Source organism: Mustela erminea, chromosome 12 (genome assembly GCF_009829155.1).
Source record: "Mustela erminea isolate mMusErm1 chromosome 12, mMusErm1.Pri, whole genome shotgun sequence".
Classification (NCBI taxonomy): domain Eukaryota; kingdom Metazoa; phylum Chordata; class Mammalia; order Carnivora; family Mustelidae; genus Mustela; species Mustela erminea.
The window spans coordinates 89,721,391-89,735,799 of record NC_045625.1 but is presented as its reverse complement, the minus strand read 5'-3'; the positions used below and the strand labels follow the sequence as shown (position 1 = coordinate 89,735,799).

Genomic DNA, 14,409 nt, shown 5'->3' with positions numbered 1-14,409 from the left:
CCCTCCCTGGGATCTACCCAGCGGCGGGCTCAGAGATTTCCTGTGTGTCTGAGATCTCACTGAAGAGAAGTTTGTTCCCTCCCCACTCCCAGGCCTTCCCGTATGACTCTATTCCACCCATCATTCACCAGCCGGCCAAGGGGTGGTTCTGAGGCCCCATATAAAGCCACAGGGAAACTGAGGCCTAAGTGTGTGCGAACACCCAGCTTCATTTGGGGTGAGTGCCGCCAAGTGGGAGTGTGGCTCACAAGGGAGTCGTATGTTTAGTGTTGTGGGAAGCTGCCGGGCTGCTGTCCAGGTAGCCACTCGGCACACTCCCGTGGAAGCCACCTGAAGAGCGACAGGCTGTGCCATCTTGCTGCCTCCCCTGGCTATGGCTGGCATTCCCTAAGGATGTGAAGGGCCTCTGCGCACCGACTGAACGGTCCGGAAAATGCCTGTTCAAACTGTCCCCATCCCTTTTTTGCTGGGTCCTATCTTCTTACGGTGCCTTCCTTTATAAATTCTGGACACGGGTCTGTTACCAGAAATACACTCTGTCTCCTTCCCCCAGCCACTAGCTTTTCATTCTTTTCACTAAGAAATCTTTGACTCAATCAAGGTCGTAAAGATTTCTGATGTTTTTTTCTAGACTTGATTTTAATATTCTTTTCATTTTTGCTCATTTTGCTCATTACTATAAAAACTATCCCTTCCCCATTTTATTGGGGTTTCTAACACGAAAGCCCTCCAACTCTGTTCTTCCTTCTCCACATTCTTGTTGTTATTCTAGGTCCTTTATAGTTCCACATGAATTTTAAAACAGTTTTCAATTACTTTAAAAAAAAAAAAAAAAGCTTGCTAGTGTTCTGATAGGGAGGTAATAAAATCTAAGTAAGTCTTTTAATCCACAAATGCAGTGCTTCTTTCCATCTAGGTCCTTCTTTGACCACCACTGTAAACTCACCTCCTGCTCAGGTGGGCAGTTCCCAGGTGGGCAGAAAAGATGGCGCGGCACCATCAAGGGGAGAGGGTTTGATAGGCAGGGGGTGGACGTGAGGCCTGGAGCAGGTGGTGCTGGCACAGCCAGCTTGAGAGGGCACCCCCGAATGGAGATACTGAGAGGAGGGGAGCAGAGAGCCCCCAGAGGCCCAGCAGCAAGTGTCCACCCTGAGAACTAGCACCGGCAGAAGGTGGTGGTGACAGAGGGTGAGGAGTAGTGAAGTCTAAAGTTTACGAGCGGAGATAGAGCTCTTCTGGGAGGACACCCAGGGCAGGCCTCTGGGCCCAGGAGGCCGTGGACAAGCTGGGCCGACCGCACACCTGACCGGAGGTGAAGGACATACAGCCAAGCTGTCCCGTAGCCCCAGTGCGCTGAGCTCACAAGGGCTCTGGAAGGTAAAGGAGAAGACTGGCAAGGTCCCCAAGGCCTTCCCAAGTAACAAAAACTGAGTACAGCCACTAGGAGCAGTAAGAGGTGGTATTTCGATGCCGGGACCCTTCAAAGAGTTACCAAAGAGCCAGATCAGGAAAGAAAAGCCCAGCCCGCAGAATGGGGCAGAGTATTTGCAGATCGTGTGTCTGCTAAGAGACAGAATCTGGAATACAGAACAAACACACACACACACACAAAAAAAGCCCTCACAACTCAATAAAGAGACAAATCACCCAACTTAAAAAGGGACGAAGAACTTGAACAGACATCTCTCCAAAGAAGCTAAACGAATGGTCAGCGAGTACAGGAAAAGAAGCTCACAACACCATCACTCATCAGAGAAATGCAAATCCAAACCACCTCACACCCACTGGGACAACTGAAAATCCAACAGACAACAAGTGCTGGCGAGGATGTGAGGAAATCAGAACCCTCCCAGGGTTCTACTGGGAGCGTGAACGGTGCAGCCACCACAGGAAGCCTTCTGGTCGCTCCTCAAGGAGAGCAGGAGCAGCAAATCTGGCCCTAGGCACCCGTCGGAGAGCAAGGAAAGTATGTCCGCACAGACATGGGCGCAGATGCTCACGGCAACTGAATAGTAGGCACAACCTGAATGTCCACCAGGTGCTCGTTTCGGCAGCCCATATACTAAATGTCCACCAGCTGAGGAGTCCACCCCCAGGGAAACAGTGTCCTCCTGGCAGGAAGAGGAGGGAGCGCCAACAGCTGCTCCCCCATGGATGAACCGTGCAGAGTTACACTCAGTGAGAGAAGCCAGACACAAAAGGATATGTACGTCTACTTGTATCAAGTGTCTAGAAGAGGTACGTCCCGAGACGGATGTAGATCAGTGGTTGCCACGGGCAGGGAGGTGGAAAAGCGGGCAGTGACTGCAAACGAGCACTGGGTTTCTTTCTTGTTTTTTTTTTAAGATTATTTATTTATTTATTTGACAGAGAGAGAGAGATCACAAGTAGGCAGAGAGAGAAGGGGAAGCAGGCTCCCTGCTGAGCAGAGCCCAATATGGGGCTCGATCCCAGGACCCCAAGATCATGACCCGAGCCAAAGGCAGAGGCTTAACCCACTGAGCCACTCAGGCGCCCCCGACCACTGGGTTTCTTTAACCCACTGAGCTACCCAGATGCCCAATCGACCACTGGGTTTCTTTTGGGGTGATGAAAACATTCCAAAATTAGACAATTGCACAACCCTGTGAAAGCTAAAAATCACTGAACTGTATACTTAGAAAACACAGATTTTATGACATATGAATTATAACTCAATAAAACTGTTACAAAAAGAAAAACAAGCTTTCTAAGCAAGTGGCACTTGTGGAGTAACTGCAGGGCAAATCCTGGCTTCATCACGGATCTCTCTGGTCCCGCACTCAGCTGGTCTCAGGAAGGGAGAGGTCTCTGGTTGAGCAGCTTATAGCGCTGGCCGTGCAGAGGTCGCCTGTGGGGCACAGGGTGTGCGTATGTGTGCGCGCACACATAGGACACAGGGTGTGTGGGCACATGCGTGGGTGGCAGGGTTGTGTGTGCGCGCACACGCCCGCACTCGTGGGTTCTGACACGAAGATATAAACAAGCACATACCTTCCAAGTTCGATTTTGCATTTTCCCTGTAAGGATTCCACACAGACAGAAATTGAGCAAAGAAGAGAACTTCTGGCCATGGCAGGTTTTGATGACCTGCAAGCGGGGTGCTCAGCATGGTGACTGTGCACGCAAGTTCCGCGTGGACAGCTGCACACATGCTGCTCCCATGCAGATGACCATGATGTGAGCAGGATACACCTGTAAATCCTGGAAGACCTAGTACCAGCCTGCCAAGAGGGACCATCCCCTGGAACAGGGCTGCATGCAGCCCCCCCTCCATGCCACATGATGGGTGATGCTTTCAAACTTCAGGCGCCTGATGTGATTTTTCTCCAGAGCCAATGAGTGCTTCTCGGAACCCTAGGATGACTTCTTCGTAAGTTAAGTTTCTGTGAAGGTATAAACAGGAACTCCTTTTCTGAAAAGCCCACTACGCCCAAACCGCCCTCCTCTGCAATGCCTCTCCAGGTGGAATTCAGAGTAAACAAGCCCAACCTTCTATTTATGTAGAATTTATACCCAACCTACTTTAAAAATGATTTCAAAAAGAACCTGATTGCCAACCTTGTTCCAGTAAGGCTGCACAGTATGTTAGCTGCACCGTAAAACCTCACCAGGCCTGAAACGCCCGAGCTCCACACCCAGCGTGAAACCCACACGGGGCCGGGAACCGCGCCGAAAGGGCCCAGGCTGGCCAGACACCTGGCCTCCCAGGGCTTCAGCAAGGAAGCCAGGATGGGGAGAACTGCGGAGCCACACTTCATCCCGAGGCGCCTGCCACAAGCCCCGCTGTGCCCCAGCCTCGGGAGCGCTGCAGTCGTGTGCACTGCATGGTGAGACACAGACAACCCCTCCGTCCACCCCATGATCCGGGGGACCTTTCCCGGCCTCTCTTCCAGAACCAGACTCCCAACTCCCTGCGGCTGACTGCTTCACCCTCTCCTTACAGACCCCTGTACAAAGGATTACTTGATGACTTTTGGTGGCAGACAGTGACACATAAAAAATATGAAGTTAGAGATAACTTTGAGGAAAATTCTAAGTACATTTTTAAAACTGAGTGTTCCTGGTGTGACCTGACACATACATCATCATGGTGTCCAGCCACCTCAAAGACAGGTACTGCTGATTAAAGGTAGATGGGGTTACAAACACAAGGAAATATGAATCAGAAAGGGCGGTGTGCACAGGCTAACCTGGAGGGAGCTCTGAGAAGAGGCAGAAGCCGAGGAGCTCTGGGGGTGTGCCAACAGCCACCCAGGGAGTGGGGGTCGGGGAACACTGGCACTCTGCCTGCTCACAAGAGGGTTACGGCACAGAGCACAGAACAGAGACCCACTAGTCATGTGGGAGACCAATGCGTGCAGGAGGTCTGGGGACAGGAAAGGCCAGCAAAGACTTGCAATGGGGCACACCCAAGCAAGAGGTGGACAAGGGACTCTGTAGCAGGAGACGCTTGGTGGTCACAACACCTAATGGGGATAAAAACTCCAAATGCATGAAACTAAACACAAAAACCATTAAAATGAATACAAAGACCTATAACTAATGGTCCAACTTAAAAACATTTTTTAAAATTAAAACTCGGGGTGCCTGGATGGCTCAGTGGGTTAAAGCCTCTGCCTTCAGCTCAGGTCATGATCTCAGGGTCCTGGGATCAAGCCCTGCATCAGGCTCTCTGCTTCCCTTCCTCTCTCTCTGCCTATTTGTGATCTCTGTCTGTCAAATAAATAAATAAATAAATCTTTAAAAACAAACAAACAAAAACTAAATGCTTACCCAAAATAAAAATTCTACCACTTACTAGGACTCAAAATCATACAGCAGTAAAAATCCAAAAAAAGGGAACGCATTCAGCATGTGCTTATGGCCAGGAAGTATCCCACCGTGGCTGACCACCCCATGTCCCGAAGGCCCTGCCCCTAGTACTAGAATTTTCTGTCATATAACGTGCTGTCCTGAACAATATGAAGTATTTTTTACTTCCAAATCAAACCTAAGACATTTGATGACACCTTACCGGCACCTCTTTGCATGGAAACTGAAGAACTAAAAAGCTCAACACCTCCCTGGCTCCCTCACCTCCTCTTTTCTGCCACCCTTGTGAGATTCTAGGTTCTAAGTGTGTCCAGCACTGCCCTCCCACCCCAGTGGGCACAACCCTGACGAACAGTGAGGCACATGGAGTCTGTTCCCCTCCCAGCCCGCTGTCTGCAGGTATCACCCCTCGATACGGCAGCCTACACTGCTCTGCACCCACAGGCCCAGCCCAGATGCACTCTCCTAGCACACGCAGAGCTGTGGGCAAGGAGGTCGCCTCAGAGGTGAAGACGATGGTGCTCCACAGCAAAGGGTTCTCTGCGCTCATCAGGTTAGGAGTTCACAGAATACCCACCTTCTGGAAACAGTAATCCACTGGGAATGACTTTGGAAAAACGCAACACAGTAGGATAAGAAAAGGCCAGGAATATCTGCACTTGGGGACATGAATCAGATGCAGGAAAGCTGTGTATACTATAGACTGTCAAAAATCATAAGAAAGTGTCAAACACAATAATCAAATTTTTAAAACATGTGGTTACTTTTATGAGCGGGGTAAAGCAAACAGGATTAAGAACAGTGCAAGGGGGGCGCCTGGATGGCTCAGTGGGTTAAAAAAAAAAAAAAAAAGAACAGTGCAAAACAGCAGGGATATTCATGAGAAAGGACCCCATCACATCCAACTTCCCCACATCTGCCACGATACAGAAATGTCGCTGCACACAGGACATGTGCACAAAAGGCCAAAACATAAACACTGTGCCACATCTGAACTCAAAGCCAGATGTGCCTGCTTTTTAGAACTTGACTTTGAAACACCTAGAACTTACAAAGTCATTGAAAAATTATTGCAGATTGCTTCTCCATCATACCACAAAAACCCCCAGCTGATATTTACAATACACATGATGATAATACGAAAAACCTGATTAGATCCTGACTTAAAAAACAAAAACAAACAAACAAAAAAACCACATACAGCATAAATGACTTGCAGGAACAAGTGAAAAATGTGAGTATGAACTTGGCCTTACAGAACATTAGGAACTACGGCTGACGTAGTTGCTATGCTAATAGTAGGATCAGTAAGAAAGAAATCAGCCTTATTGTTAGGGAATCAGGATATAAACTGAAGTTTTCACAGGTGAAGTGTTAGAATATCTGCAATTTACTTCCAAATAATGGAGTTAAAAAATAAAGATGGGGTGCCTAGGTGGCTCAATCATTAAGCACCTGCCTTCGGCTCAGATCATGATCCCAGGGTCCTGGGACTGAACCCCACATTGGGCTCCCCGCTCAGTAGGGAGGCTGCTTATCCCTCTCTGTCTGCCACTTCCCGTTTGTGCTCTCTGTCAAATACATAAAAATCTTTAAAAAAAAAAAAAAAAAAGTAGATGTAAATATACCTTAGGCAAAATGATAACTGTAGAATCAAGCAGATACATGGATGGACACTGTCTATTTCAACTTTTCACGTACTTAATATTTTTCTTAAAACCAAGTCAGGGGGCACCTGGGTGGCACAATCTATAAGCGTCTACCTTCGGCTGGGGTCATGATCCCAGGGTCCTAGGATCGAGCCCTGCACTGGGTTCCCTGTTCAGTGGGGAACTTGGTTCTCCCTCTCCCACTCCCCATCTTGTGTCTCCTCTCTCACTGTGTCTCTGTCAAATAAATAAAATCTTAAAAAATAAATAAACAAACAAACAAAGTTAGGAAATACACATGCTAATGACGTTAGTGACCTGCCAGATTGAGCTGGCTCCCACTAAGCCCACAAACAGTGCTGCTGTCTAACATCTGACACTGACCAAGGCTAGCTCGGCTTAAGTGCACGTGTGGTCTGGGGTCCCAGGAGTCTCTCCACTGCTATCCAAAATTGCCTGAACCTTGTAAGAAGCCAGCTTTCCCTTCGTCTCCACCTACAGAAGCTCACTGCCAGGCAACCCTGATGAGCGCAACACCTCATCCAAATGCACCTGCCTCCAGGCTGCACGTCCGCGGGGGGACCACAGGACCATAAACTGCAGCATTTTATCTGCGAGGACACAGGAATGACACCAAGGCCAACAGCAGGAAGAAAGCTTCTCTCCTTCAAGGATGAAAAACGTGAAGAAAACAACTAGTTCCTAATGAGAGGAGAAGCTGAAAACCCCAGGCCCAAGAACTGTTAGAACAACCAGGAAAGCTTCCCACCGGCCAGCACGCTGGGAGGGAGGGGTGGCAAGGAGCCGGAGGAAAGAAGCAGGAAAGAGATGTGCTTAAATGATCCGGTTTCCCCAAAGTTCACTCCAAGTTACACACAAAATCCACTCTGAAACTAACCACCACGGAAGATGGTTTACAGCAGGAGAGTCAATCTGACAAGAGACAGAATTTCACAGAAATGCTTCTGGGAACCATTTGGAGCAGCCCCTTCACTACAGGAACTGAGGCCCAGGTTGCCCAACCGGCTTCCCACCTGCCCCCAACGAGGATGACTGTGGTCACAGCAAAAGGGACTCAAAGTCCCAGAAGGCTGCTGGCCAGTACACACCAGGCGTCCCCACGGCCCTCCCACTTTAGAAAACCGTGCATGTTTCTGACGCTCCTCACTTTCACAACAGGAAGGCAAGAAAGATAAAAAATATCAAGTGTTAATAAACCGGTACAAAGGGAACATTTCTTTAATGAACTTGGTTGGGTCCCCTCCATTACCCAAACACTAAAACCTTAATTATTAATTAGACTTCAATAATTTTAGAAAATTATAGGACATTATGAAATTTATCAAAGTATGCTAAGTCATGATCCAAGCAACAGCTGGCTATGTTACCTCTTGAAAATACATTTGTAAAACGACATTAAAAAACCTTTAGCTAAGGGGCGCCTGGGTGGCTCGGTGGGTTGAAGCCTCTGCTTTCGGCTCCGGTCATGTCCCAGGGTCCTGGGATCGAGCCCCGCATTGGGCTCTCTGCTCAGCGGGGAGCCTGCTTTCCTTCCTCTCTCTCTGCCTGCCTTTCTGCCTACCTGTGATCTCTGTCAAATAAATTAAAAAAAAAAAACAAAAAAAAAACCTTTAGCTAAAAGATTTCCACCTACCTAGGTACACAGCCTGAATTCCTCTAAGGAAACTTTAAAGGGCGTTCATATATCTCCCTAAAGCAGTAAGCGTTGGTAACAAGATAAGGCAGGTCTGTGGGTTTTTCAAGGCAGTGCTGATCCTGAAGTCAGGAGAAGCATGGTACCCCTAACTCTGTGGCCTATTTCCTTCTACAACAATGGAACATCATTCACATTATTAAAGAAACAGCAAACTCAACAGCTGATGGTCACCAGTGTTGGAGATGAAATGAACTTGTACCTTCAGTGAGGCTAGTGGATGTTCTGGACCAAGTAAGCTCCAGTGGAAGGAAGCCAGGTCTTCGTCAGGCAGAATGTGATTCCCTGCAACACAGACACGGCATGGTGAGAAACATCGCCTCGGTGACACGGGCGTGCTGACAACACTGCACGTCATCATCTGCGGGCTCCAGAGGGGCTTCGTTTGAGACTCTCTGTAACTCAGGACCGCCTCCTTTCACACACCACATAGAACTTCCACACAAAAACTGAAAATACCTCTTCATCTTTTCATATAAAGCCACACAGAGCAGGCAGACCTCTTGCTGCTGCCTCAGTACAACGTGCATTTCCTGGACAGTTCCAACAGCATTCCAACTGAACCATCTGCATGAGACAAGTGACATCACTGGGCAGTGTTAAGGTCGGTCTGACAATGCTGGGGTATTGGGACACAAGCTTTCGTTTGCTCACGAGACCCTAGGCTTCAAACTGCACCCTGTCAACTAAGTTCCACAGCAGAGGCAGACCAGACCACGCACTTCCAGATCTCTCTAAGCAAGGTTATGTGACTTGTGACATGGGTCACACCTTTCCCGTCACTTGACCATCACCCACAGACGACAAAGCACAGGCCACACCAGTACCAGGAATGCCACTTGGCTGGACGCCCTGTCACCAGGGCTGCGTCAACAGTAAGAACTGCACTCGGCTGAGAAACTGTGTTGGGGAACACTCTCCCTTCACTGCAGCACTTGGACACCAACATACCAACATCTTCAATGTGTCAGTTCTCTCCATGCAAATTAAAAGTGTCAACTTCCTGAATAATTCTCTGATTTTTATATCATGATTTAGTCCCCTCCACACTGAGAAGGCAGGTTCATTAATTAGCTACTAAGAGAAAGCAAAACAAGGTGAGTTCAGGGCACCTGGGTGGCTCAGTTGGTTAAGTGTTTGCCTTCGGTTTGGGTCATGATCTCGGGATCCTGGGATCGAGCCCCATGTCAGGCTCTCTGCTCAGCAGACAGTTTGCTTCTCCTCCCTCTCCCCTCTGTCCCTCTCCCCTGCTTATAGATGCGCTCTCTCTCAAATAAATAAAATTAAAAAAAAAAAAAAAACGGTGAGTTCTTAGTAACTAATTGATTAATCTTAATATTCTAAACATGCAAGTACTCAACACGTGAACACTGAATTGCCTTGACGTCTGGAGGAGCAAAGTTATGTCCTCGTGGTCTTACTGAGCTTTGCGCTGCCTTCCTGAGTTCACAGACTGCACAGAACTTTACTGTGAGGTATGATGCATCTTAGATTTTTTTTTTGAAGCTTCTATCTGAAAAAATATGAAGCCAATTCCAACATCAGTAATAGTCTGTTAAAATTTGGGTCACATACTTAATTAAATATTCTACCCAACCTCTCTAAAACAAAATAACTCATATAGCTACAGTCCCATTACAAAAAGGAAAAGGAAAAGAAAAATAATCTTTCTCATTTGAGGACACTGAAACTTTTACACTAACTCTAAAATAAAAATGTCCGTCCAATTAAGACTTCTTAAAGAAGTTCTAAGTCCTAAATTCATTACTATTGTTTTTCACTCATTTTAAGACTTCACAGGTAATTTAGCTACAGGAGTACAGAGTTTACACTATCTGCTAAGAAACAGATTCAATATTTCTTAAATACAGTAACCAAATATCCTCCGTATCTCAGATTAGCTGGGGAATCCGGATATTCTGAAAGCATACAATTTTCCAGTTCATTTAAGGTCAATTAATATGCCAGAGCCATTTTGTGCGACGTCTACGTAAACCGCGAACTTTTCACAGTATCCCCATTTACATAATCACTTCAGAGAAAGTACATTTTTAATATTTGAAAATATGAAAGTATATTTAAAAATTGGTTTTAATTCTCCAAATCCCAAGTCATAAGAATGCCCTGAGAAAACAGACAGAAAACAGCCACATGCTGAGTAACATAGAGTTGAGATGTGATTCAAACAAGGATAATTTGCAAAATGAGAACTGTTGACCTACTGGTGGTTACGTGGTGTGAAATGCTATCACCAAATATCACACAGAAAAATTGTGACTCCCTCAGTGTAATTTCTGTGTAAAACTTTTTGGAATGCTTATAAAATCTGTTAAGTAGAAACTTCTAAACACAATAGGCCTGCCATCCTGCACACTCAAGAGAAGACAAACGGAGAACACGGTAAGATCTCACTCACTACCTGCAGACCACGGAGCATTCAAACGGCCTGCGTGTCCCTAGCAGCTTCCCACCTGTCACTGCGGCCACTAGGCTGTGATCCCAGGAGGGCTCGGCTTGGAGAATGCCCATTCACACTGTGGGCACAGTTCTTACAAAAGCAGCCACGGGAGCTGGGCGTCCCAGCGGCTTTAAATGTGCACGCTGTAAGCAGAACACCAGGAATGGACAGAAAAAAAAGGAAAAACTGCAAAATGTGTATTAAAGTCATAGATGAATATATAACTATTGGGAAGCCATTTTTACATGAAATGAATTAAAATATAAAGCTTCCATCAAAACAAGATTTCATCTTTTCTAGGAATCCAGCATGAGGAATTCCTCCAAGGGAGTTTCTAAAGACATTTAAAATGCAGGTACTGGTGGTGAGCTCTGTTTGTTGTTTTTCTTTCCAAGCAGTGAGTGTCCCCAACATGCAAGAACCTATGACAGAGCCAAGTTCACAGCACATTTTCTTCTCTAACGAACACGATTTATGACAAAGGATTAACTGTCTAATTTTCATAGTAAGGATGTGATTAACATTTCTGATTTTAAAATATAATTTCCCCCACAGTATTAGTGAATTCATTCACAAAATTAGTTTTCCACCCCAGATGAAACAACACATAAACAAGTACTTACGAATAAAAGAAACACATTATCAGCCACACCAAAAAATAATACTGGGTAAGGAACACCACCGAGGAGGGGCACACTCCACAACACTCCAACACTGACATTTAAAAAATACCAGTGTGTTCCCAGCGTGGAACCCTATCAAACGAAGCAGTTTTCACACTGCCCACCTACCTAACAGAGCAGCAAAGATAGGGAAGCGGTTTGGGTTCAGGTCCAGCTGCTTGGCGACCTCATGCATCAGATACTGGCTCGTGGTGAGACTTTTCCCGTTCCGGCTCAATTTGAGGGCGTGGGCACTGAAGTAGTAAGGGATGTTGCACAGCGCGTAGTCGGAGTCGTAGGCGACCAAGCCATGGAAGCCGTTCTCTCTGCAGAAACCGATCACCTCCTGATGATGGTCCTCAATGCTCTGCGCCACCTGTGCAAGTGAGAGGAGCACGTGGTCAGAGCCATGGCGCCCATGCAGACGCCTCTGTGAGGACCCTGCAAATCCCAGATAAAGAAACACCCAAAAGAGCCAAAGAATCAAAGAACCATAAAATGGGTATGGCACACTGCTCACGTGAGCAAGCTCTGTGGGAGCCATCTCCAGGGCAGTGACTACAATCCCATCCAGACTACAAATTAACTGCCCGCTCCTTGTCAAACTCACAGATCGCCCTGCCTAAAAATACACAGTGTCAGCTGATCCCCGAAACAGTGTTCTGAGGGAAAAGAAGGAGAGGAAACGGGGACAGAAGAGGAAAAGAAACAAGTGTCAAAGCAGGAGACAGAAGCCAGCCACGCTGGTAAAATCAGATAATTTCTTCCAAGTAGGAATATGTCAAATGGATAAAATAATCAAAAGGATTTTTTTTTTTTACACAAAGGCCAAGCGTTACCCTTCATCCACAGATCTCCTAAGCACTTAGCATATGGGGCAAGTAGTAAGGGTGAACGTTGACCCCAAACATCACTGTCACATGGTTATCCTGGGCAAAGGACCAGCCACGGTGGTGCAGCCCCAGGCTTAGGACCACCACCGGGACCAGGCCCAAACTCAGTGCCTGCTTAGTGACAAGGACGACGAGCCGCAGCTTTCTTCCTTACCCCAGCTCTCCCAGCACGAGTGCACCACACAGGTGCCCCGGAGACCCAGGGATCTCAGGGACTGCAGCAACCTATGCACCGCTGCAGGTGCCCCGGAGACCCAGGGATCTCAGGGACTGCAGCAACCTAAGGGCAGGCAGTAGGCAATACCCGCAGAGAGGTAAAAGGCTCTGGGAATCTACTTCCAAAAACACACCAAGAGGCATGTGAAAAATACTTTCCTAAAATATATAAAGTCAGAGACAATCAAGTCTTCTCCTGCTGTTTCCCAAACTCATTCAACCAACTGAAATCTGGCAGATTTTCTGTTTCTACAATAGGTAAGGTATTTGAGAAAACAGAATTTTAAAACTAAGTCAGGTGACTCAGCTAACGGTAGAAAGTTAACTCCCCGAAGAGCCCTGAAGTTGAAAAACACGTGCCCTTAAACATAAGCGTCTAGACCTATACTGCCCAATGTGCAGCTCTGTTGAATTGAAATAAAAACTAAATCACATCCCAACAGTAAGTACGAGTGTTCAGGGGTCACCGGTGGGGCACACTGTGGAGCTGCTCCCATTTCTTCCAGAATTTCACAGGCCAAGTGGAAACCATATTTTGTTGGTAAGTTAGTTATAATGAAAGCTCATGTAGAAACAAGGTAATCCTTCTGAAGATGCATATTTAAAGGGAAAGTAACTTCCTGCATTCTTTTGATATTTTTATAAAAACATTCTACTTCATAAGAAAAATATAAACATTCAGTCAATTTATCTCTATTTCTTAGAATAGAAGAATGCACTTTCATCCCTTAGTCTAAAAACACTGTACCCTTCACTAAAATAGCAAAGTATAGTTTAAGAAAATTCTGAAATGAGGCCAGTTCCATTTCTCCCAGCCCAAGTCCCTAGCCTCCCACCACTTCAGAACACTGAACTTCATAATGACAGCAACATCTTAAAGCATTTCTGAATCACCAACAACCCCTGGCTGTCATCTAGACACCCTTAATCATAAGTCTGCAAAATCTCCCCTAAAGCCCTGAAATGATAGGAGACCGTGAGTAATCACCCCTCACTCCCCACACCTCCAAGGAGTTCCAGAAAAGGCAGCATGGCCACTTGCTCCAGAGCGAGGCGTCCTGTGGAGATGGGGCAGAATTAAGTGTGGGAGCTGCACACTGTACACTCAGTCTGCATATTTCGTGAGAGTTTATTAAACCACTCTCCAAGGACACTGATGCCAATGCTGCCATCCTCCCTGAGCGCCCCCGTGCCAGTCACTGGGCTGCACGCCTCCCAGCCCCCCAGACAGGGGAGCTGGGCCAGCCCTGCACCATCGCCCACAAGGGCCCCAGGGGAAGCACAGGGCACAGGCCCAAGGTGAGTGAGCACGGAGGAGAGGTGCCGTGGTAGACTCAGAGGAAGCAGGGACAGGGTTTCATCTGGCAGTTCTCAAGGAAGGCTTTGGCGTCCTTCAACAATCAGCACTGTACTTCCAGAACTGTAAAACGTTCATGCTCTTTGACCGGGTGATCTTACTCCAGGAAATGAAGCCTAAGAAACCAGGGCACCAGTAACAAATGCTGGGGCGTCAGAAGGGTCAGAGCAGGCTCGTGGGGAGAACGTAAGCTAACATCCAGGAGCTGGGTAAACACAGCAGCCCGCAGTGATGTGCAGAAACATGGGGAAAGCTTTCGATATAACACTAAGCAAACTACTCAGAATCAATTCCCTGTACACAGAGCCTCACAAAGCTGCATCTGTGGGGAAACACTGAAAGGGATAAAGCAAACGCCAAGAGTTGTGTCAGGATGGTGCAATTATGCTTAACGAAAACTTCCTTAAGGGAAAAAAAATGAATAAAAAAGCTGAAGCAGCACTAGGATAAGCCACACCCACACTGGCCCCTCAGTGTCACCACACTGGGGACAGATGCTCTTCCTTCCCCAAGGATGACAAGGCACGCACTTACTCACCTGCCAACCAAGGGTCTAGCCTGGCATCTGGCACATAGTAAACTCCAAAAGAGAGAAGAACACCGGGGGCCCCATTACAGGGCTCCAGG

The 14,409-nt window shown here is 47.1% G+C and overlaps 1 protein-coding gene and 1 long non-coding RNA gene across 8 annotated transcripts in view; both read right to left on the bottom strand.

The window, feature by feature from the left end:
* The window catches only part of FAM120A (family with sequence similarity 120A), a 97,751-nt gene that overhangs the window by 68,663 nt on the left and 14,679 nt on the right, over positions 1-14,409 (bottom strand). For all 7 annotated transcript variants that reach the window (XM_032306422.1, XM_032306421.1, XM_032306417.1 and 4 more), the window contains exons 2-3: positions 11,446-11,692; positions 8,399-8,481 (exon numbers count right to left, since the gene is read on the bottom strand). In XM_032306422.1, coding sequence (XP_032162313.1) covers positions 8,399-8,481; positions 11,446-11,692 — 330 coding nt within the window. The remainder of the gene's footprint in view (positions 1-8,398; positions 8,482-11,445; positions 11,693-14,409) is intronic.
* LOC116569925 lies at positions 2,654-4,619 on the bottom strand. Its single transcript, XR_004277250.1, has 2 exons — positions 3,013-4,619; positions 2,654-2,869 (listed from the first exon to the last, which is right to left on the bottom strand). It is a non-coding gene; the product is annotated as an uncharacterized LOC116569925 (long non-coding RNA).